Source organism: Phyllobates terribilis, unplaced genomic scaffold (assembly GCF_046119375.1).
Source record: "Phyllobates terribilis strain yellow unplaced genomic scaffold, ASM4611937v1 Scaffold_1__5_contigs__length_1240528914, whole genome shotgun sequence".
NCBI classification, from domain to species: domain Eukaryota; kingdom Metazoa; phylum Chordata; class Amphibia; order Anura; family Dendrobatidae; genus Phyllobates; species Phyllobates terribilis.
The window spans coordinates 63277436-63303582 of record NW_027362761.1 but is presented as its reverse complement, the minus strand read 5'-3'; the positions used below and the strand labels follow the sequence as shown (position 1 = coordinate 63303582).

Genomic DNA, 26147 nt, shown 5'->3' with positions numbered 1-26147 from the left:
GCGGTTTGCCCATGCTGTCATGACTGCCAAAATGAAGTTTTTATGAAGATGTGAATAAAGTTACAAAATATTTTAATCCTCAAGTGCTGGAGTACAATTTTTTTTTATATTTTAGGATCAAGCTATATAGGTAAACCTGCAACAGAAAAACATATATTTTTGAAAATGAATTGCATTTGAATATTTTTTTTTTTTTTTTATACACAGAATGGATTTTTTACTATGGCAAAACCCCTTTAACATGCAATTTAGAAGAGTTACCTATTCGGCCTAAACCAATGATTCCCACTGTGCTGTTAGATAGTCCATAGCCACACATCCACATTGGTGTCCATGATTTCCATCCTCCACTTTAAAGAAAAGACGAAACATTAATTAAAAGGAAGATTATCATTTGAGCAAAAACCGTACATTCATTATGTAACTCTTCATTTTTCAATAAATATTAAATTTTGTATTAGATTCTTTGTTTTTCTGAATTTCTTCTACATTTAATTCAATTGAAACCTGGACTGTTTTCTTCCATAATATAACATATTTCCTGGTCATGTGATGATGAGGTTCATTACCGCCCCAAGTGGGTCTATGGACACGTTTGGTGTACACACTGAAGGATGCCCACACTCACACAGAATGCAGTTTGTATATAGTCCAATGGTATAGACTGGTAAAGCACCATAACCAGCAATCTTGTCACAACGTCACATAGCCATGTTGCACAAGAGGCATAATGATATAAACTCCTTACTTCTTGACTTCTTGTGTAGCTTCTGGCAGACGACGGCAGGTGGCCAGCAGTAATGCTACGCTCAGTTCCGCTGTGGCCTCAGTTAGAACATCTGGCGTATAACCCACTCTGATTCCTCTGTAATAGACACAAGTCCTAGTTATCTTAATGTTTCCATAAGCAAGAAATATGTAGCAGTCCATCAACAAGAAGTACTAACAAATTATCCGAAAGGACCATACCGCTTTTTAATTTCATCCAGTGCTAGGTGGTCAAAACCAACAGATAATGTACTGATAACCTTCAGGCTTGGACCTTCAAATGAAAAGAAAAACATATTTTTTATATATATATTGGAAATAGTCCAGATACGTGAAATAATGACTAAACACTGAACATATATAATGAAGAGTACCTAGATACCCATCCCATGTGTTATTTATAACAATAGACTAAGGGGTGGTATTACATGCCTTCGGACATCCCATTGCTACCTAACTATCCTAGTTTCAGTAAATTTCCAAAATGCCTGAAGTCCATGTTGCTGTAAAAAAAAAAAAAAAGGATCACAGAACAGCCAAGGACAGTCAGACAGTAGTCATATCCTTAGAATAAGCTACACCAATCAGCCACATATTTAAACCCACTGACAGATGAAGTGCCCAACATTGAATATGTCATCACAATGGCATCTGTCAAGTGGTGGAATGTATTTGGCAGTAAGTGGTGAGTTAGGGTCAGTGTGTTGGAAGCAGGAACAATGGGTCACAGTATCTCCAGATCTTAAAGGGTGTTTCATGTATTGAGTGTCTGGTACCTATAAAAATGGTACAAGGGAGGCCAAAAGGTGGCACACAACAGCGCACAGGCTTAAGGCCCCATCACACTTAGTGACGCTGCAACGATCCCGACAATGATACGACCTGTCAGGGATCGTTGCTGCGTTGCTATGTGGTCGCTGGTGAGCAGTCAAACAGGCAGGCTCACCAACGATCAGGGGAGCAGCGGCATCGTGGAAAGAATCTTTCCACGATGTCCTGCTCCTGGTTACCAGCCTGCTGAAGCAGGAGCAGGCTGGTAACCATGATAAACATCGGGTTACTAGGGGCACACACGCACCTAGTAACCCGGTGTTTATCATGGTTACCACTCTGCTACGGTGAGCGGGAGGTTACCGCTCACTTTAGCAGGCTCGTAACCATGATAAACAGCGGGTTACTAGGTGCGCGTGTGCCCCTAGTAACCCGATGTTTATCATGGTTACCAGCCTGATCGCTGCTCCCGCTGGTCACACACAGCGATGTGTGCTGACCAACGGGAGGGCAACGACCAAAAAAAGGTCCAGGACATTCTGCAGCGATCAGCGACCTCACAGCAGGGGCCTGATCGCTGCAAAGTGTCACACATAGCGACATCGCTGGTGAGGTCGCTGTTGCGTCACCAAAACCGTGACACAGCAGCGATCTCACTAGCGATCTCGCTATGTGAGACGGGGGCTTTATTCATGAACATGGGGAGTAAAGGGAAGTCCATCTGGCCTGATTCCACTACTACAGCACAAATTGCTCAAAAAGTTAGTACTGGCTATGATAGGAAGAACACAGGGGCTGATTCATCAAAGCCTTTACGCCAGGAAACTCTTGTAAAACGCTCAATTTTTTTGCACAACACTGCATTTTCACGCCAGTTTGAAGCAGCTATGTTAAAATGGGCAGAGCTGGAGAGGGGCTGGATGAGGCGTGGCAATATCCGCCTGACAAGTTAATTGAAAGCGTCAGCGTTTCTTACTCCAAGAATGTTACTTCAGTCCCTGATTGGAGTAACATTTCTGGCGAGGCGCTCGCCACATAGAAAGTGTGTCAAATTCAATAAGTGGTGTGAGTCTCTTAATGAATTTGGCACATCGTACTCAAATGAACTCCTCATTAAGACTGATGTGCGCAATGCCAATATTATTTAATTTCCCACAGTGTTTTATGGTGATATTTAAAACCTGGTGACAGTGACCATGCTGACCCCTGTCCACTGCCAAAAGAACCTACAATGGACACATGAGCAACAGTTGTACCATGAAGCAATGATAAAAGGTGGACTGGTATGATGAGTCATGTTCTGTTGGGAAACCATTTTGACACATACAACCTACCTACACATCACTGTAAACCAAGAAAATCCCTTTGTGACAATGTTTTTTTTCTAATGGTAATGGCTTCTTTTACTAAAGTAAACCATCTTACTACAGTGCCAAGATTGCTCATGAAAAGGCTTGAGGAACATTACAAAGAGTTTAAAGTGTTTACTTGGCTTCCAAATTACCCAGATCTCAGTGTAATCGAGCATCTGTGGGATGTGCTGGAAAAACAAGCCCGATCCATCTGGTATCTTACAAGATTTAAAGCACATATGTCAAACTCTGGCCAGCGGGACAAATCTGGCCCTCAGGTTTAGTCGATTTGGCCCGCAACGCAGGCACTGGCTCCCCCACACCCAGCATAGCACTTTCAACTGTATCGGCATCCTGGATGCCGATACAGTTGAAAGCAAGGATGGAGGAAGGAGCGCTCGTTGTACCAATGTGTGCAGAGGATCAGAAGGCACGATGAATAGACCGAAGCAGCGGGTAATTGGGATAGGTGAGAATTTTTTTTTTTTATATATGGGGCCCATTATACTGTATAAAGCACTTTTTGTGACCATTATACTGTATGGAGCACTATCTGGGGCCGATTATACCATATGGAGCACTATGTGTGGCTATCATACTGCATGAAGCACTATGTGAAGCCCATCATACTGCAAGGAGCACTATGTGGGGCCCATCATACTGCATGGAGCACTATATGGGGCCCATCATACTGCATGGAGCACTATATGGGGCCCATCATACTGCATGGAGCACTATATGGGGCCATTATACTGTATGGAGCACTATGTGGGGCTATTATTCTGTATGGAGCACTATGTGGGGCCCATTATACTGTATGGAGGACTATGTGGGGCCCATTATTCTGTATGGAGCACTATGTATGGCCATTATACTGTATGGAAGACTATGTGGGGCCCATTATTCTGTATGGAGCACTATGTATGGCCATTATACTGTATGGAAGACTATGTGGGGCCCATTATTCTGTATGGAGCACTATGTATGGCCATTATACTGTATGGAAGACTATGTGGGGCCCATTATTCTGTATGGAGCACTATGTATGCCCATTATACTGTATGGAAGACTATGTGGGGCCCATTATACTGCATGGAGGACTATGTGGGGCCATTATTCTGTATGGAGAACTATGTGGGGCCCATTATACTGTATGGAGCACTATGTGGGGCCATTATACTGTATGGAGCACTATGTGGGGCTATTATTCTGTATGGAGCACTATGTGGGGCCCATTATACTGTATGGAGGATTATGTGGGGCCATTATTCTGTATGGAGGACTATGTGGGGCCCATTATACTGTATGGAGCACTATGTGGGGCCATTATACTGTATGGAGGACTATGTGGGGCCCATTATACTGTATGGAGCACTATGTGGGGCTATTATTCTGTATGGAGCACTATGTGGGGCCCATTATACTATATGGAGGACTATGTGGGGCCCATTATTCTGTATGGAGGACTATGTGGGGCCCATTATACTGTATGGAGCACTATGTAGGGCCCATTATCCTGTATGGAGGACTATGTGGGGCCCATTATGCTGTATGGAGGACTATGTGGGGCCATTATTCTGTATGGAGGACTATGTGGGGCCCATTATACTGTATGGAGCACTATGTGGGGCCATTATACTGTATGGAGGAGTATGTGGGGCCCATTATACTGTATGGAGCACTATGTGGGGCTATTATTCTGTATGGAGCACTATGTGGGGCTATTATTCTGTATGGAGGACTATGTGGGGCCCATTATTCTGTATGGAGGACTATGTGGGGCCATTATTCTGTATGGAGGACTATGTGGGGCCCATTATACTGTATGGAGCACTATGTAGGGCCCATTATTCTGTATGGAGGACTATGTGGGGCCCATTATTCTGTATGGAGGACTATGTGGGGCCATTATTCTGTATGGAGGACTATGTGGGGCCCATTATACTGCATGGAGCACTATGTGGGGCCATTATAGTGTATGGAGGACTATGTGGGGCCCATTATACTGTATGGAGAACTATGTGGGGCCCATTATTCTGTATGGAGGACTATGTGGGGCCATTATTCTGTATGGAGGACTATGTGGGGCCCATTATTCTGTATGGAGGACTATGTGGGGCCATTATTCTGTATGGAGGACTATGTGGGGCCCATTATACTGTATGGAGCACTATGTGGGGCCATTATAGTGTATGGAGGACTATGTGGGGCCCATTATACTGTATGGAGAACTATGTGGGGCCCATTATTCTGTATGGAGGACTATGTGGGGCCATTATTCTGTATGGAGGACTATGTGGGGCCCATTATTCTGTATGGAGGACTATGTGGGGCCATTATTCTGTATGGAGGACTATGTGGGACCCATTATACTGTATGGAGCACTATGTGGGGCCATTATACTGTATGGAAGACTATGTGGGGCCCATTATACTGCATGGAGAACTTTTTGTGGCAATTCTACTGCATGGAGCACTATGTGGGGTCCATTATAATGTGCAATGGGCTGTGTGGGAATTACAGTTGGGGAATCATACTGAAATGTGGTCATCATACTTTGCCGGGGGTTACAGGGTCAGTGTACTTTGCGTATGGAGGCACCATACTTTATTATCTGTATTATTCAAGGTTTTTTATCCTTTGGTATTACATATTTAAATTAGGCCACATTTACTTTACTGCTCTTATATAACATATATTATTCCAACATTTTATTCTAAGATCTATTAATTAAAATTGACTTTGTTCGTGGGACAACCCTTTTAAGTTTGTTTCCATATGAAAAGGTTCATCATTATATTTGATGAGAAAAACTTCCTCAATTGTAGAAACTTTCTTTAATAAATATCAAGATTGGCCGGCCACTTTGTCCAAGCTTTTAATTTTGGCCCTCTGTGTAATTAAAGGATCTGCTGCTAAGAACTTTGGAACCGGTGCAACACTTGTTGTTTTTTTTCAGTCACTTTTCTTTTTATGTCTTGGGTTATCCATTAATGTTTTTCGACCAGATTCTTGCATACGTGGTTCATGAATTTTGAGCACCTATTTAAAAGAAAATGCTGCATTAAAATATCAAAAAATGTGCACAAAAAAAAAAAAAAAAGAAGAAGAAAAACACTCCAAGGGGGGAGGACTGGGGTACATTTGCACAAAAATTTTGCAACTTTCTAAAAAGTCGCAATTGATTGATCAGTCATAAACATATGGAAACCCAACATTTCACCAATCATGGTGAACATAAAAAAAGCGAAAAAAGGCAGAAAATTAAAGGAATCAGACGCAAATGATAAACAGGTGAAAAACTCCAAAAAAGAAATAAATAACATGCAAACGCAATAATGAATTGGGTCCTTAGTGCCAGATACCCAGGGCACCTTCAAAGTTCCTAAGGAGTCCATGCCTCAATGGGTCAGAGTTGTTTTTTTGACATGACGTAAGCCTATATACTAGACAGGTGGTTTTAGTGGTATGGTTGGTTGGTGCATATGTGAAGTTCTACTAAAGGACTGCATTGTGTAGAGTGCCAATATGAACCGCTGCCATATTGTAGGCCAGAGAGGGCACGGAAAACACTGCACATCATGTATGGCTGAGCCCATGAACCATGCTTTAATTTTCAGCATTTGAACCAGAAAAAAATTATATTATGTATGTGCAATAAAACTTACCAGCAACGTCTAAGACCTCTTTATCAATCTTGTCTGATAAGAGACAAAGCAAGCCATGTGCCCCAGCAACTCCTTTCAACAGTTCTGCCCTTGGCACAGGATCATCTGAATCCCACTGCTGGATGGTACAGCTAGAAGATAAATATGTTTCAAGCTTTAGTCCGGACGCGCATGATGTGCACGCAGTGCAATTTTTTGCTGCAGTGTTACGAAAACAAGGTAGTATTACTATGATTTCAGAAATTGCAAGAAAAAAATTAAATTTATTTTGTGAACCCAACCTAAAAGTGCTCATAAATATTAAGACATAGATTTAATGACTTATGCTGGGGAAAATCTTTGTCACATAGTATCCAATGTGTTGGCCCAAACCTACTACAGATAAGTGATGTTATGTACATGACAGATGCTTATCTTCTCTCCAATCTATTGAAATCATTCAGAAATCCGTATTATTAAGACAAGGGTCAATAACTGAACAATAATTTGCTTGGTCATAGCAGGTTTATGCAATTGGAGAAAACAGCAAAGACGTATCGTATTAACAAGTAAAGCTGGGTTCACACAACATGGTTGTGGTGCATGGTGGTCCTCTACATGGTGTGCTTTAGGTTGTGCTGTCTCTTGAGAGAGGAAGAGGACTAGAACTGTAGTACCACCTATTGGAAGTAGCAATCCTAAAAGTCAATATCGACCCTTTAACGAGCCTTGCACATGATTTAGGATAAAAGCCAAACCAGAATCTCAATTTGCAGACAGTCTTTCTGGGTGCCACCCCTCATCAGTGCAAAGTGTGAGATCTGGTTTGGCTACGTGAGAGGCTTCCGATCGAGATCCAAGGGGTGATATTTTTCCTTGTGGAGAGTGACATGCCAAGCCTCGCATGCCATTGTGAGGAGGCTTTTAAGCCTTGCAATGTTCCTCTGGAAAATTAAATATACAAATTGCCTCTTCAGAGAGGAATAGGACTAGAACACTTGTACCATCTATTGGAAGTAGCAATACTAAAAGTTAATATTGACCCTTTAAAGAGCCTTGCCATATGACTTAGGATACAAGCCAAACCAGAATCTCAATTTCCCGACACTGCGTTTCGGGGTTCCGCCCCTCATCAGTGCAAAGTGTGAGATTTGGTTTGTCAGGGAGAGAAGGATCCAAGGGTTAACGTTTCTTCTTGTTAGGTTGTGCTCACACATTCTGTAGGGGCACAGTGTAGAACAAAAGTCATTCAATATATACAAGTACTAGCAGATAAAAAAAAAACACTGGAAAAGCAATATGTCAAAAAACACTGATGCAAATTTTTTAGCACTCTCAGTGTACCTCAATTTTTTGGGGATATGCAACCAAAAATTGTGACACATTTTGGCACATCTAGATTTAGACCTAATTATTATGTGTCTAAAGCACTGTTTGCATCTCACGTGAAAAGGGGCACAGTTTTGCTGAGGTGGGCATGACTTATCTAGAAAGGGTACACAGCTTAAAATAATACACCTTTCTCCAAAATATACCATCTAGCAGGAAACACTGATAAACTGGCACATTTTAAGATTGTCTATTTTAAATTTGCATTGTCTAAAAATTACACAGGATTATTAAATCTGTGCCAATGTGCTGCTGCAGAGAAGTGTGTAACGTTTCATGGCTGGCTCCTACAAAAAGATAAGATATGTTTTTTTACTCTCTCTATTATTCTTTTTATGGGACTACAACCTGCAATCACTTATACAATACACTATAGTTGTATAAAAATTGCAGACTCCGAGACCTTTATTAGGTTCCCTCCTGCCATGACAACACTGACACATATCAGCACCCCGCAACTGCTTCGCTTGAGAAGGGAGGAAGGAACTATACAGAGTCTTGTGAAAGTATTCACCCCCCTTGGCTTTTTACCTATTTTGTTACATTACAACATGTGTTTAAATATTTTTGTAATCCGATTTGTGTGTGATGCATCAGTGTAACGGGTCTGGGAGGCGGAACCTCTGAGCTACTATACAAGGGGGCGGTCCTTGTAAGGGAGCGGGTGGCGACCAGGCAGGCAGTCACAGCAGATGACCGGGACAGTCTCTGGAAGAACGGGCAGGAGGTCACGGCAAGTGACCGGGGCAGTCTCTGGAAGAACGGGCAGGAGGTCACGGCAAGTGACCGGGACAGTCTCTGGAAGAACGGGCAGGAGGTCACGGCAAGTGACCGGGGCAGTCTCTGGATGAACGGGCAGATGGTCACGGCAAGTGACCGGGGCAGTCTCTGGATGAACGGGCAGATGGTCACGGCAAGTGACCGGGGCAGTCTCTGGATGAACGGGCAGATGGTCACGGCAAGTGACCGGGGCAGTCTCTGGGTAAAGGGTTGGTACGACCTGTGGCGGCTGCTGGTAGACGTGAGCTCCCAGGTGAGCAGGCGAGAGTCTCTGGATAAACGGGTGGTCACGGCATGTGACGGCGGAGCCTCCAGGAAGACCAACAGACAGGCGGCAGATGAGCGCTCCCAGGTGAGCGGGCAGAAGTCTCTGGACAGGCGGGTGGTCACAGCACGTGACGGCAGAGCCTCCAGGTAGGCTAGGAGACAGGCAGCAGATGAGCGCTCCCAGGTGAGCGGGCAGGAGTCACTGGACAGGCAGGTGGTCACAGCACGTGACGGCGGAGCCTCCAGGTAGGCTAGCAGGCAGGTAGCAGATGTGCGCTCCCAGGTGAGCGGGCAAGCTGGTCCATAGACAGACTGACAGGAGTTGGAAGGCAGACCGTCGGACCTCAGGCAAGCAGGCAGGTAGCAGATGTGCGCTCCCAGGTGAGCGGGCAAGCTGGTCCATAGACAGACTGACAGGAGTTGTAAGGCAGACCGTCGGACCTCAGGCTAGCAGGCAGGTAGCAGAATATCAGGCAGGAATAAGACAGCAAGCTGACAGGAATCTGGCAGGTAACTGGCAACGGGACCTGAGGGCTGAAGCAGAGTAGTGAACAGTGCAACAACATTGCTCGGGCACCTCCATTTTGGAGGAGGTGCCTTATATATGGTGAAGTCCTCCGGCCATTGGCCGGGGACTCCTTAGGATGGCGCGCGCGGCCCCTTTAAGAGGGAGGGAGAGCGCGCGCGCGCGCCCTAAGCACAGTGGCCGGGAAGGAGCGCGCGCTGCCAGCAGAGCGGGAGGAGGACGCCGGGCACGGAGCAGAGAGGTGAGGGGAACAGCGTCCCTGCCTAGCAGAGGGCAGGGACGCCGGCGCTACAATCAGCACTAAGTTGGTGAAGTGAAGTGAGAAAAATATAGGTATAAATTAAATTTATGGGATCAAATAACTAAAAGTTTGCATGTGCATATGTATTCACCCACTTTGCGATGAAGCCCCTAAAAATTTCTGGTGCAAGCAATTGCCTTCATAAATCACACGCTTAGTGAAAGGAAGTCCACCTTTGTGCAATCTAAGTGTCACATGGTCTGTCAGTATATACACACCTTTTCTGAAAGGCCACAGAGGCTGCAAAACCATTAAGAAAGAGGCACCACTAACCAAACACCATGAAGACCAAGGAGATCTCCAAACAAGTCCAGGAAAAAGTTTTTGAAAAGTACAAGTCATGGTTGGGTTATAAAAAAAAATATACAAATCTATGATGATCCCCGGGAGCACCATCAAATCCATTATCATCAAATGGAAAGAACATGGTACCACAACAAACCTGCCAATAGAGGGCCGCCCACCAAAACCCTCAGCCCGGTCAAGGAGGGCATTAACCCTAGAACGCATGACCATAAAAATCTACATTTTCACATACCTGGGGCCTTTTAGGCCCGTGTGCAAATAACATGGAATAACTCAAACAAAAATGACAAACAACTATATACCTGAGGAATACCTAGAGTTTAAAAATTCTAACTAAAGTAATCTTGCAGAAAATATAAAACAATTAACAGGGCGGGCCTGCGAGGCCCCAGGTATGCGTTCTAGGGTTAATCAGAGGCAGCACAGAGACCAAAAGTAACCCTGAAGGAGCTGCAGAATTCCCAAGCACAGACTGGAGTATCTGTCCATACGACCACAATAAGCTTTTATGGAAGAATGGGAAGAAAAAAGCCTTTATTATACACAAAACTTTTAAATCTCGTTTTGAGTTTGCCAAAAGACACGTTTGACACTATCCAAATGTATGGAGGAAGGAGCTGTGGTCAGATAAAACCAAAATTGAACTTTTTAGCCGCCCAGGTATACGCTATGTCTGCGTGCGCCAAACCAACACAGCTCATCACCCCAACAACACCATCCCCATGTTACGCACACGCCCGGACTGACTGGCGTTAGCGTGGTTAGTGATCCCACTGGACCATGAACCGAGGAGTGCCTGGAGGGGCGTGACTAAGTATCAACTCGATCCGACCAAGGTCGCACGGCGGCTCAGTCGACTCCGCGAACCAAGGAGGAACCGAGCAGAGGGACCAGGTGCTACTCCAGGTCAGACCCCAGTCACAGCTGTTGACCACACCGGGGAATGCAGGAACAGGCAGGTTAGGCTGGCATACAGACAGGTGGGTACTGGCAGGCACGGCTGGTATGCAGACAGGTGGGTACTGGCAGGTAGGAAGGCAGGCAGGATAGGGACCAGTACAGACTGGGATACAGGAACAGAGCCGCAGGTGCGGTAGACAAGCAGAGCAGAGCAAAACTCGCAGGTGCGGTAGACAAGCAGAGCAGAGCAAAACCCGCAGGTGCGGTAAACAAGCAGAGCAGAGAAAAACCCGCAGGTGCGGTAGACAAGCAGACCAAAACCCGCAGGTGCGGTAGACAAGCAGAGCAGAGCAAAACCCGCAGGTGCGGTAGACAAGCAGAGCAGAGCAAAACCCGCAGGTGCGGTAGACAAGCAGAGGAGAGCAAAACCGGCAGGTGCGGTAGACAAGCAGAGCAGAGCAAATCCCGCAGGTGCGGTAGACAAGCAGAGCAGAGCAAAACCCGCAGGTGCGGTAAACAAGCAGAGCAGAGCAAAACCCGCAGGTGCGGTAGACAAGCAGAGCAGAGCAAAACCCGCAGGTGCGGTAGACAAGCAGAGCAAAACCCGCAGGTGCGGTAAACAAGCAGAGTAGAGCAAAACCCGCAGGTGCGGTAGACAAGCAGAGCAGAGCAAAACCCGCAGGTGCTGTAGACAAGCAGAGCAAAACCCGCAGGTGCGGTAAACAAGCAGAGCAGAGCAAAACCTGCAGGTGCAGTAGACAAGCAGAGCAGAGCAAAAACCCGCAGGTGCGGTAGACAAGCAGAGCAAAACCCGCAGGTGCGGTAGACAAGCAGAACCAGATACACACAAGGTACTTACAATGAAGTAGCGAGTGGACACAAAACTCACAAACAGAAGTACAGAGACAACGAGTTGGAGTTAGGTGCAGGTTCAGACACTGAAGGAAAAGGACAGCTACGGACATAGAGACAAACAAGTAACGGGCAAGGACACTGTTCAGACAGGAACTGAACCAGGAACGAGCCTGGGAACTCAGCCCCCAGGGTGGCGGAAACAGACTAGAAGTCACAGATACGGGTAAAGGGCCTGGGTATACAGCCCCCAGGGTGGCGGAACAGACTAGAAGTCACACATACAGGTAACAGGCCTGGGTATACAGCCCCCAGGATGGCGGAAACAGACAAGATACAGGACAGGACCTGGCAACTCAGTTGCACAGAACACACTGAAAGAAAGTGTTTCTCAGGCCCCTCCTACTGGGTGGAGGGGGTTTAAGTATCCAGTGACTCACAACAATAGGCTGGGAACGCATTAGGACTGTGCACACTATAAGAAACAGGCAGTAACCGAGCCGCCGCCCTAAGCAATCAGACAAAAGACATGCACACAGCAGGTACTGGAGCAGCCTGGATTGATAGGTAAGATGGCGGTCTTGCATGGTGGGAGGTGGTAAGCCATGCCAGCACACCGCCAGGGATGTTACACCCCACAGTGAAACATGGTGGTGGCATCATCATGCTGTGGGGCTGTGTTTCAGCAACAGGGACAGGGAAAATGGTCGAAGTCGAAGGGAAGATGGATGGTGCGAAATACAGGGATATTCTTGAGCAAAACCTGTTTTAGTCTGTCAGTGATTTCAGACTGGGAGAGAGGTTTACCTTCCAACAAGACAATGACCCAAAGCATACTGCAAAAGCAACACTCGAGTGGTTCAAGGGGAAATGTGTAAATGTTTTGGAGTGGCCTAGTCAAAGCTCAAACGTTAATCCAATTGAGAATCTGTGGTCAGACTTGACGATTGCTGTTCACCAGAGGAAACCATCTAACTTGAAAGAGCTGCAGCAGTTTTGCCTTGAGGAATGGGCAAAAATTCCAGGGGCAAGATGTGGAAAGCTCATAGAGACTTATCCACAGTGACATGCAGCAGTAATTGCCGATAAAAGAGGCTCTACAAAGTACTGACTTTAGGGGATTGAATAGGTATGCACACTGAAGTTTTCAGTTATTTAGTCCTATTTGTTGTTTGCTTCACAAAAAAAAGAAAACCGAGTTTTCACAGTTGTAGGCATGTTCTTTACATGAACTGATGCAAACCCTAAAAAAAAACAATGAAATTCCAGGTTGTGAGGTAGCAAAATATGAAAAATGCCAAGGGTGTGAGTAATTTTGCGAGCCACTGTATCATGGAAGCACACCTCTCACCCGTTTTCAACCACTTAAAAGGCCCTGTCACTATTGATAACATGTAAGGGGTAAAGTGTAAATGTTGTTTTAGGAGAACTTGCAGCAGAATGTCTGTCTCTGCCTCTAACTCTTTCTTCCTCCTAACTCTCCCCTCTCCATAGAACCTTATGAGCACCAGCTGCCATCTCCTATCTCAGTAATGGGAACATTTATATTCACTGAAGACAGAATTTACCATTGAATTGAGAACATTGAGAGTGAAAGATCAGTACCGAAGGAGAAAGGATATTTCTCTAATAAGATATTTATAAAGTACTGCGCAAAAGTTTTCAGCAGCTGTGGAGAAATCCAGCACAGTAAGAATACTTTAACCCCTTAATGACCGGAGCATTTTACTTTTTTGCCTTTTCGTTTTTTGCTCCCCTTCTTTCCAGAACCAGAACTTTTTTATTTTTTGTTCAATGAGGCCATGTGAGGGCTTATTTTTTGCATGACAAGTTGTACTTTTAAATGCCATCACTGGTTTTACCATATTGTGTACTGGAAAACGGGAAAAAAATTCCAAGTGCGGGGAAATTGCAAAAAAATGCAATTCCACAGTTGTTTTTTGTTTTTTACCATGTTCTCTGAATGCTAAAACTGACATGCCATTCTTATTCTCCAGGTCATTACGAGTTCGTAGACACCAAACATGTACAGGTTCTTTTTTATTTAAGTGGTGAAAAAAAATTCCAAAGTTTGATAAAAAAAAAAAAATGGTGCCCTTTTCCAAGACCCGTAGCGTTTCCATTTTTTGGGATCTGGGGCTGGGTGAAGGCTTATTTTTTGCGCGCCGGCCTGACGTTTTTATTGATACCATTTTGGGTTAGATCCGATGTATGCGTAAATCTGGCGTTCGGAATTTTTTGCTCGTTACGCCGTTTACCTATTGGATTAATTCTTTTTTTATATTGATAGATCGGGCGATTCTGAAAGCGGCGATACCAAATATCTGTATGTGGGGTTTATTTTTTATTATTTTGTTTTGAATGGGGAAAAAGGGGGGTTATTTAAACTTTTATATTTTTTTTTAATATTTTTAAAACCATTTTTTTTTTTACACTTTTTGCATGCTTCAATAGTCTCTATAGGAGACTAGAAGCAGCAGCTGTCTGATCGCCTCTGCTGCATAGAGGCGATGAGCAGATCGCCTCTATGTAGTAGAAATGCTCACTTCCTATGAGCGCCGACCACTGGGTGCTGCTGCAGACCCCGGGTTGTCATGCCCACGCATCGGTGACCCGCGATCACGTGACGGGGTCACCGATGGGCAGGGCTAATGCCGAGCTTCCGGCGCGGCGCTGTTAAATGCCACTGTCAGAGATTGACAGCGGCATTCAACATGTTAACAGCCGCGGGTGGATCGCGATTCCACCCGCGGCTGTTGCGGGCACATGTCAGCTGTAAGAATCAGCTGACATGTGCCCGGTTCAGGGCGGGCTCACCACAGGATCCCCCGCTGAACCGCCCTTTCCGACGTGGTGCGTACTATTACTGACCACGTCGGAAAGGGGTTAAAAAATAGAAGTGTTGTTAGTTTAATTTTCTCAATTATCAAAATGCAAGGGAAATGAACAAAAAAAAAATCTAAACCATATCAATATTTGGCGTGACTGCCCTTTTCCTTCAGAGTAGCATCAATTCTTTTAGGTATATTTGCACAAAGTCATGGATTTTGTAGAATCATAGTCGGGTACACGAGTAACCAATTATATGAAACAAGTGATCATTTTCATTAGTAGGTTGGAACCGAGTCATTAAAAGAGTTGTCCAGGTTTGGCATGAAAGTCTGCAGTCACTATGTGCAGTCTTGGGATATGCATACTTCTGGTCACATTCCAACTAGATGTGTGTGGCTTAGCTCAATATAAGAGAAATAAGTAAGATCACGCACGTCTAGTTGGAATGAATTTGGCCGGAAGCATGCATATTGCATACTTACAGCCATATGACCGCCTGGTTCTGCCGCTGGCACCGGAGAGACCTGACAGCATGAAGGAGGTTCCTTGCAAGTTTGTGCCTGCATTTCAGCAAATGGAGTTGGGGATTTGGTCAGGAATAATGGTGTCCTAAATGGTGAAAAATACAGGCAGTTATTCATCCATCATGCAATATCATGGACAGTGTCGTACCGCCAATGGCGGCAGGCCACGTGCTGGTATGGGGCCTGTGAGCCAGGGGGGCCTGGTGCAAAAGCCAGCATCGGGCCCCCCCCCCCGCCCATCATCGCATGTTCAACATTATCGGCATCCTGGAGAGGTGAGTATAGTATTGTTTTTAATCAGTAAGAACATTATGGTGGCCAAAATACTATATGGAGGACTATGGGGAGTGCATTATACTATATGGAGGACTATGGAGAGAGCATTATACTTTATGGAGGACTATGGGGAGTGAATTATACTTATACAGAGGACTATGGGGAGTGCATTATACAGTATGGAGGTCTATGGAGAGTTCTTTATACTATATGGAGGACTATGGGGAAGGCATTATACAGTATGGAGGTCTATGGAGAGTGCATTATACTATATGGAGGACTATGGGGAAGGCATTAAAGAGTATGGAGGTCTATGGGGAGTGCATTATACAGTATGGAGGACTATGGGGAGTGTATTCTACTATATGGAGGACTATGGGGAGTACAATATACTATATGGAGGACTATGGGGAGTACAATATACTATATGGAAGATGATGGGGAGTGCATGAACCTATATGGAAGACTATGGGGAGTGCATTAACCTATATAGAGGACTATGGGGAGTGCATTAACCTATATGGAGGACTATGGGGAGTGCATTATCCTATATGGAGGACTATGGGGAATACAGTATACTATATGAAGGACTATGGGGAATACAGTATACTATATGGAGGACTGTGGGGAGTGCATTATACTATATGGAAGACTACGAGGAGTGCATTATACTATATGAAGGACTATGGGGTGCATTATACTATATGGAAGACTATGTGGGGGCTATTATAATATTTGGAGGGCTATGTGGGAGCCTTTATAGTGTATGCAAGCAATTATACAGTGTGAAGGATTTTGTGGGGTCCATCATACTGTGTGGAGGGCTGTGTGTGGGCCATTTTACAGTGTGGAGAGGTGTGGGGCCAGTATACTGTATGTAGGCCCATTATACTGCATGGAGGGCTGTGTGGAGGTCACAGTTGGAGGGTCATACTGTATTGGGGTCACCATACCCTTTCTGGGGGAGTTGAGGGGTTGGGCACATTAGCGTCTTCATACTATGCATGTGGAGGGTACTGTGGAGGAATTCACTGTGGGGGAATGTTACAGTGTTTTAGGGCACTTTTGTTGACATCAGCTTTATGAGTGAAATGAAAGTGGAATCTAGGGCTCCTGTAGGAGGAAAATGACTTTGTAAAGGCTGCAAAGTTGTGAGATATGTTCTTCTGTAGCACTACCTAATATTTTTTTTTCTTTGGAGGTGTCGGGGGACGATTAGAACTTCTGCTATGGTGCACCATGATTTCTATGTACGCCCCTGATCAGGGAGGCATTAGATTGGCTCCAAATTTATTCTGCAGCAGGACTCTGTCTCCAAACATAAAGCCAATGTACCGTATTTTTCGGACTATAAGACGCACTTTTTTCCTCCAAAATTTTGGAGGAAAATGGGGGGTGCGTCTTATAGTCCGAATGTTTGGGGGGGTGTATATATATGTGGGGTGTGGGGGGGAGCGGTAGCGGTGGAGGAGCGGGGCACAGGAGGCAGCAGCCGCCCGCTGCAGCCTACACTGTCCCCAATGGTAAAGAAAATGAATATTCAGTGCTCCCCACGCCCATGGGGCGTGGGGAGCACTGAATATTCATGCTCCTTAATAGCGGCACACAGTGTAGCCGCGCTGCGGCTCCAGCTGCTGACAGAATCGCCTGTGCCCGCTGTTAAAGGGCATGAATATTCAACCTCTCTCCACGCCCATGGGCGTGGGGAGGGGGTGAATATTCATGCCCTTTAATAAGCGGGCACACGAGATAGCCGGCAGCAGCAGGAGCCGCAGCGCGGCTCCGCTGTGTGCCGGCTGTGAAGTCACTGCTCTCCGCACACACAGTCCCGGCGTGGGGAGCAGTGACTTCCGGCAGCTGATCTCTCCTTGTGAGCCGCGCATGGCAGTGACGTCATGCGCGACTCACATGGAGAGATCAGTGCGGGCAGACATGACGCAGCGCTGGAGGAGAGAGAAGGAAGGTGAGTATGAGTGTTTATTTTTTTTTTTTATGTGCAGCTTGATGGGGATTCGGGGGACCATACATACCAGGATAGGGATTAGGGGTGCCATGCATACCAGGACAGGGATGAGGGGTGTCATGCATACCAGGACAGGGATGAGGGGTGCCATGCATACCAGGATGGGGATTGCTGTGCCATGCATACCAGGATGGGGATTGCTGTGCCATGCATACCAGGACAGGGATTAGGGGTGCCATGCATACCAGCACAGGGATTAGGGGTGCCATGCATACCAGGATAGGGATTAGGGGTGCCATGCATACCAGGACAGGGATGAGGGGTGCCATGCATACCAGGACAGGGATGAGGGGTGCCATGCATACCAGGACAGGGATGAGGGGTGCCAGGCTTACCAGGATGGAGGGGTTCCATGCATACCAGGATGGAGGAATGCCAGGCATACCAGGATGGGGACCATGTATAAAAGGAAGGGGGGGGCATATATACCAGGATGGGGGATATTACCCCTATACCAGTGTCAGCAGAAGACCCCCTCCTCCTTAAAAGTGCATCATGACCACAATTTTTGCTTACATTTTTTTTTTTATTTTCCTCCTCCAAAACCTAGGTGCGTCTTATAGTCTGAAAAATACAGTATTTAAAACCTATCTTCAGGGTAAAGAATAACAAGAAGTCCTGGAAGTGATGATATGGCCCCCACAGAGCCTTGATCTCAATATCATTGAGTCTGTCTGGGATTACATGAAAAGACAGAAGGATTTGCACAAGCCTACATCCACAGAAGATCAGTGGTTAGTTCTCTAAGACAAGGAACAACCATTCTGCTGAGTTTCTCCAAAAACTGTGTGTAAGGCTGTGTGCCCACGATGCGTTTTTTAAGCGTTTCCGCAGCGGCAATTCCGCTGCAGAAATGCTTAAAAAACGCTTGGTAGAAGGTCTGCCATGTTCCCCAATAATAATCCGCATGCTGTGCACATGCTGCGGAAATTTCCGCTGCGGATTATCATTGCGGAAAAATACGCAGCACTATCAATTATTTTGCGGAAGCGCTGCGATTTCGCTGCCATTGACTTGCATTGGAACGCATGGATTCCGAATCACTGCATCTGTACATGTGGATAACATGCGTTTCAATGTGCGGATGGTACCCGGGTTTGGAGAAGATGAGACTCTCCTCCGGACCCGGGTACCATAGAACCTGTAAAAAAAAGAATAAAAAATAAATATTATACTTACCTTCTGATGGCCCACGGTCTCCTTGTCTTGGCTTGCCGGCAGCTCGCGGTAGACTAAAGGACTTGCACTGACGTCATTTAGTCATGTGACGGGTCACGCAACCGCTGACGTCGGCAGATCCTTAAATCTACTGCGAGCTGCCGGCAAGCCGAGACGCATTGAATAAAGACTGCGAGGGCCATCGGAAGGTAAGTATATATTTATTTTTTTATTTTTTACCATTCTTTTACAGTCACACTATATAAATTCATGCTGTTTGCATGGATTTATATAGTGTGACCAAGTTGATAAGCACTTTTCCTAGTGATGCTAAAATCGCTTGGAAAGCGCTTGACAACCCGCATGCGGAAATGCAAGTGAAGAACGCTTCACTTCCGCTTGTCCCTGGCAGGAAAAACGCATGTACAATCCGCATGTACAATCCTCATGTACAATCCGCATGTACAATCCGTATGTGGTTTTTCTGCCAGGGAGGTGCAGAAAGGCTCAGGAAAAATCCGGAGCATTTCCACATCATGGGCACATAACAAGTGTAAGGGTATGTGCACACGATGCAGAAATGAAGCAGAAAATTTCTGCATCATTTCTGCATCTCCCTGGCAGAAAAAACGCATGCAGATTGTGCATGCGTTTTTCCTGCAGAATACATGCGGATCCACATGCAGATTCACATGCGTTTCCGCATGCAGATTGACAAGCGCTTTCCAGGCGATTTTAGCATCACCTGGAAAGTGCTTGACAACTAGGTCACACTATATAAATCCATGCAAACAGCATGGATTTATATAGTGTGACCCGAGAGAGTGTATATACTTACCTCCGATGGCCCGCGCTGTCCTGCTTTACAAAGTTCCCGGCTGCCGGCAACTTTGAATTGAAAGACCTGCCGACGTCAGCGTCACGTGACCCGTCACATGACTCTGACGTCAGCGCAGGTCCTACAACTCACTGCAAGTGCCGGGAACCAAGCGGGAGCGCTGCGCGGGCCGACAGAAGGTAAGAATACATTTATTTTTTATTTTATTCTTTTTTTACAGCTTTTTTAATGGTACCCGGGTGTGGAGGAGAGTCTCCTCTCCTCCACACTCGGGTACCATCCGCATATTAGAACGCGCCAATAGCGCAAGTACAGATGCTGTCTTGCGGAATTGGCGCGTTCTAATGCAAGTCAATGGCGGCGAAATCGCCGCTTTTCCGCAAAATTAATTGACATGCTGCGGATTTTTGACCGCAGCGTTCACGCTTCGGAAAAATCCGCATCATGGGCACAGCACATGCGGATTTCCATTGGGGAACATTGCTTCCCTTCTACCATGCGTTTTTCATGCGTTTCCGCGGCGTTTACGCAACTGCAAAAACGCCGCGGAAACGCATGAAATACGCATCGTGTGAACTCAGCCTAACTAGAAGAATTGATGCTTTGATGATGCTTTGAAGACAAAGTGTGATTACACCAAAGATTGATTTGACTTAGATTTCTCTTTTGTTCATTCACTTTACATTCTTTTAATTGACAAAAATAAACTATTATTTATAGTCTATTACTACTTTACAGCATTTTTTCCACACCAAAGTTTTGCACAGTACACATATAAATAGCCATGGCCGAAAGTATTGGCACCCTTGAAATTGTTCCAGAAAATGAAGTATTTCTCCTAGAAAATTATTGCAATTACACATATTTTGTTATACAAATGTTTATTTCCTTTGTGTATATTGGAACAACACAAAAAAAAAACTGAAAAAAAGGCAACTTGGACATAATCTCACACAAAACCCTATAAATGGGCCAGATAAAATTGTTGGCACGCTCAACTTAATATTTGGTTGCACACCCTTTGGAATAAATCAGTGCAATCAATTGCTTCCTATAACCATCAACAAGCTTCTTACACCTCTACATTGGAATTTTGGACCACTCTTCTTTTGCAAACTGCTCCAGGTCTCTCATATTTGAAGGGTGCCTTCTCCCAACAGCAATTTTAAGATCTCTCCACAGGTGTTCAATGGGATTTAGATCCGGACACATTGCTGGCCACTTCTGAACTCTCCAGCAATTTGTTTATATCCATTTCTGGGTGCTTCTGGAATTATGTTTGGGGTCATTCTGATACTTGGCACTACTTTGTGATCCACAATCCTTTGGTAATCTTCAGATTTCATGATGCCTTGAAACACAGTCAAGGCACCCAGTGCGGGAGGCATCAAAATGTCCTCAAAACATCGTTGAACCTCCATCATATTTGACTATAAGTATTCCGTTTTCAGTAAACAGTAGAACGATCTGCTTTACCAAAAAGCTCTATCTTCGTCTCATCTGTCCACAAGACGCTTTCCCAGAAGGATTCTGGCTCACGTACATTTTGGTAATCTACAGTCTAGCTTTTTTATGTCTCTGTGTCAGCAGTGGGATCATCCAGGGTCTCCTGCAATAGCGTTTCATTTCATTCAAATATTGACGAATAGTTTCAGCTGACACTGATGCACCCTGAGCCTGCAGGAGAGCTTGAATTTCTTTGGGACTTAATTGGTGCTGCTTATCCATCATCTGGAATATCCTGTCTCGCAACCTTTCATCAATTCTTCTCTGCCGTCCATGTCCAAGGGGATTAGCTACACTGCCATGGGTTGTAAACTTCTTGATTATGTTGCGCACTGTGGACAAAGGAACATCAAGATCTCTGGAGATGGACTTGTAACTTTGAGATTGTTGATATTTTTCAACAATTTTGGTTTTCAAGTCCTCAGACCGTTCTTTTCCCTTCTTTCTGTTCTTCATGCTTAATGCAAAGTTTGAGTCAACTTCTCTTTTTATCTGGTTTCAGGTGTGATTTTTGTATTGCCCACACCTATTACTTGCCACAGGTGAGTTTCAACGAGCATCACATGCTTGAAACAAAGTTGTTTACCCACATTTTTGGAAAGACGCCAACAATTTTGTCAGGCCCATTTTTGGGGTTTTGTGCGAAATTATGTCCAATATGCCTTTTTTTTCTTTGTTTTTTTTGTGCTGTTCCAATACAGACAAAGGAAATAAACATGTGTATAACAAAACATGTGTAATTGCAATAATTTTCTGGGAGAAATACTTCATATTCAGGGACAATTTCAAGGGTGCCAACACTTTCGGCCATGACTATGTAATATATATATATATATACACACACACACACACACACACAGAAACACACAAAATCTAAAGAAAAAAACCATACTTGGTATTTCTGTGTATATAACTGGCTTAAATAATCAAATATAATATATGAGTGTTAAAGGAAAACACAAATTAAAATGTCAGGATTGCTGTGTTTTTGGTCACTTTACCCTAACCCACCTCCTTCCCTCCCATCCCCCCAAAAAAATGGAAAAAATAAGATCAAATGTTATTTAGACACCAAAATGGTACCAATAAAACCTACAGCTGTTGACTGAAAAATAAAAAAAGTTATAGCTCTGAAAATAGCGGTACAAATCATTTTTTCATTAAACAAAAAGATACTATATAAAGTTTAACGGGTGAATCAGAATAAATCCCCATAGCGGTTCTGACTTGTAAAAACAAAATTAACGTCGTAAAACAAAACCAAAAAAACGGCAGAGTTGATTTTTTTCACTTCAGTCTCACTTGTCCCATTTTTAGTACATTATATGGTGAAATTCATTGTCATTCAAAACTAGAACTTGTCCTGCAAAAGAAAAAAACAAGCCGTCGTATGGAAAAATCTAAATTGTGGCTCTTAACAGAAAGGAGGGAAAAGTGGCTACTGCTCTAAGGGGTTAAAATGATGGCCCGTTATGTAAAAAGTCACAAAACTCCGCATTGTGTGACCAGTGCTGTACAGGCTAAGCTGCTGCAGTGCTATGGTGCCCCGATGCCATGTGCTGCCCAGCAAACATGTATGCGTATAATAAGTTATTTGCCACGTAAGCATGAAAAGTAATAACCTATAACCAGCATATGCCTGAGCGGTGAGGCTGGCACTGTCCCTATGCCCAACCTATGCCACAACACATAGATACAGCCATGTACATTATAGTGCAACTGATGGGGAGGAGGCTAGTACCTCACATTACTGATGGCACAAGGGTCACTTACTTTCCTGCTTGGGCTAGGAGTTTCTGCCCTTCTGGGGGCAGCCTTCTGCTTACAAACACCTTCATTAGCTGCTGAGCTGCTTTCATTGCCTGCAGTAACAAGGAAGAAGCAGCCCAGAAGGAGGAGCTCTTCTCACAGGAAACAGGGAGACTTGTAGGTCAACTGCACAGCTTTCCCATAGAGAGAGGCTATTATGAGGCAACAGCGCCACCTGGTGTATAGTGGCAGTAACAGCACAAAGCAATCTAGAGAGATGAGCCCCATAGGAATATATATTAAATATATATCTTTATATATATGTATATGTATATATATATATATATATATTTATATATATATATAAATATATGTGTATATAGTATATGTATATACTGTATATAGATACATATGTATATAGTATGTTGCATACACTTATCCATGTTGTATAATAATAAAACGTGTATTCTTAATATTATATGGTATTCCTTACTTATACAGTAGACCAACAACACATGATAGAAAAGTGTCCTCTTCATTGTTTTCATAACTTGTCATTTTTCTTCCAGTTTTTTTTTTTTCTCATCAGAATATGTTGTCGCTATATAAATAACAGCTAATATTTATAACAAAATATCTTTAGGTGAATTACATTAGAGTATAAAAAAAATCCAATAAAGCAAATATTTTCATCTACAGTATTTTTATTGTACAAACAATACTCAAAGCAATGGCAAAAATTACAGATTGTTGAATCCCAGGGCAGAATTCTTTGTCTTTTTTCATGCACTGAAAGGATTTAGTCTATGGTCTAATTCACACTAATGATTGGAAAAACTGATTGATGATGAATTGCCATCAGTTTAGTACACTTTTTTTCATCCTTATGTGTGTTCGTATGTATTTATGATTTTTACATGTTTTACATAAAAAGTACTCTTCTCTATTGTCCCAACTTACTGATTATTTTAAAACAGAATTTGTTAAATGGATCTACAATGGATGTTTTTTAGTAATCTGTTTAATTGATCAGTGGGGGTTTTTCTCCATTGACGTCTATTGGCAATTTTCATCACTAAATTGACATTTGATTGTGCATCAATCAGCATCGGACTGGGGAGACAAGGTCCCGTCAGGAAAATTAATTCTGAGGGTCCATTTCATGACCAAATGCGAATATTAACTGACCATCATTTACAAATTCCCAGCCAAAACATTCTCCATACATCTCAATGGAAGCTTGGCTGAGTTTGCGTGCAGCCATATCTTAGTGAAGTATATGAAAAATGTGGCATTTATCTGGTGAAGGGTATGTTCACAATTAGCCAAAATCATTATCAACATGCAGTTTTACCATAAAATGTCATTTTTTTCAGGTTGAAAATTTACTCTACTTACTTGAAAAATTTCATTTTAGTGTATATTTTGGGCTAATTAGTATATTTAATTTTAACATAATCATACAATGTTTACTGCAAACATAGGCACATGTATAGGTATTCTCGGCTGTGGTTGGAGAGCCCAGTACTCTTCATTAAGTCAGTGGTACTTCTTTGGGCATGGATCCACCTTTCAGTCCTGCTAACAAGTTATTTGCTGCGAGAGCTGCCATGGCATTCCGTGTTTCCACAGTAGCACTGGCAATGTGAGGAAGAATGACTGGAAAAAAAAGAGAGACGAAATCAGATGTCTATTAGTCACAGTTTCATATAGTCCATATTGATAGGATTCTGTTATGACATTTACTGTATTTTGGCCATGCTTGTCCAGAGCGGAGCAAATCTGTCTGAAAATAGTTAAAGAAGTTATCCAGGACTATATTATTTTTTTTACTATGGGCCTAAGAAATAACTAGCAGGTTGTCACGGGTTTACCGCGACAGAGAGGAGCCAGAAGACCACGCTGTCTGATTTCTCTTACTCCTGCACTGACTAGAAGCACTTCTCCTTCATATTAAACGGTGCAGGTTTCTTTTAGCAGTACAGGGGTTAATCTGCTCAGTTGTGAGCTCCTGGAAGCTCACCTGCATTAAGGCTCTCAGCTGTTCACTGCTGGCCACTCCCGCTCCTATATATACTGGACTCTGGCAAGCAATTATTGCCAGAGTTAGCTTCACTGCTGCATGGTTCAGAATATGGTGGAAAGTTGTTGTTTGAGAAGGTGTTTGGTGGATTTATCTGAGACTGTTGCATGGTTTTGGTGGGGTGCAAATCCTCTCCTTTTCCTACTTTGGTTTTCTCCCACCTCCACTCCCTGGTGTTTTCCTCTGTTGTTTGTGTGCATATATTTGTATGATTGGTATTTTCCTTCATCCCTGTTTGTATTACCTTGTTAGTGTCACACAGGGTGTGGGAAAGATTTAGTTCAACACAGAGGGAAGAGGGAAAGGGAGCCCAGACACTAGGGAAAGGGGGGAGTGGAGCCCTCCTAGTCTGGACTAGTGTCACCCTGTCTCAACTACCGTCCCTATTTTGGCCAAATGCGCACACGGCCTCAAGCTCCACAGAGGACCAAGTACTGCTCTTGCTAAAGCCTCACAAGTAGTAATGAATATCGCTGGCACCTCCCTCTCAGACACACCAGGTATTTATACACTCAGGCCAGGGAGCTAATTAGCCAGAGGGAGGTAGCCGCTGGGTCCTAGAGACAGCCAGCCTCTAATAAGATGTCAGTAATGCCAAACGTAGAGATCTCCTGCAACCAACTGCAGGGCGACTGTCTGTCACCTCTGACACACCCGTGACAGTACCCCCCGCTACGAGTGGCCTCCGGACACTCAGGACCAGGTTTCTCAGGAAAAGAGATGTCAAATGAGTGAACCAATCTGGGAGCGTTCACCTCTGATGCTGAAACCCACATCCTGTCCTCTGGACCATAGCCTTTCCAGTGCACCAAGTATTGTAGAGAACGACGTTGGAGACGAGAATCTACAATCCTCGAAATCTGGAATTCCAGATTATCATCAACCATTACTGGGGGTGGTGGTAGAGGCGAGGGCTCAAGAGGTTCCACATATTTTTTAAGTAAGGACCTATGGAACACGTTGTGCACGTTAAGGGCCTGAGGAAGTTCAAGACGAAACGCTGCTGGGTTAATGACGGCGGTTATTTTATAGGGACCAATAAACCTAGGTCCCAGCTTCCAAGAAGGAACTTTTAATCTTATATTCCTGGTAGACAACCACACAAAGTCATTCACATTCAGGTCCGGACCTGGCAAGAGTTTTCTGTCAGCCATACGTTTATACTGGTCTCCCATGATCTTTAAATTACTCAGCACACCCTGCCATACCGAGGAGAGCGACGAAGCAAACCGTTTCACTATAACAGAGCAATTTTGGATGAATTTCTGGTAAAAATTAGTAAAGCCCAGAAAACGTTGT

The 26147-nt window shown here is 44.2% G+C and overlaps 2 protein-coding genes across 2 annotated transcripts in view; both read right to left on the bottom strand.

Annotated features, from left to right (window-relative positions):
- LOC141196706 (glyoxylate reductase/hydroxypyruvate reductase-like) overlaps nt 1–22945 on the bottom strand; it is a 30425-nt gene extending 7480 nt beyond the window's left edge. The window contains exons 1-5 of the mRNA XM_073662587.1: nt 22790–22945; nt 6560–6690; nt 970–1042; nt 749–865; nt 262–350 (exon numbers count right to left, since the gene is read on the bottom strand). Coding sequence (XP_073518688.1) covers nt 262–350; nt 749–865; nt 970–1042; nt 6560–6690; nt 22790–22875 — 496 coding nt within the window. The 5' untranslated portion in view covers nt 22876–22945. The remainder of the gene's footprint in view (nt 1–261; nt 351–748; nt 866–969; nt 1043–6559; nt 6691–22789) is intronic.
- Nucleotides 22946–23451: 506 nt separating this feature from the next.
- Nucleotides 23452–26147, bottom strand: part of LOC141196449 (glyoxylate reductase/hydroxypyruvate reductase-like) — a 42534-nt gene continuing 39838 nt past the window's right edge. The window contains exon 9 of the mRNA XM_073662571.1: nt 23452–24424. Coding sequence (XP_073518672.1) covers nt 24300–24424 — 125 coding nt within the window. The 3' untranslated portion in view covers nt 23452–24299. The remainder of the gene's footprint in view (nt 24425–26147) is intronic.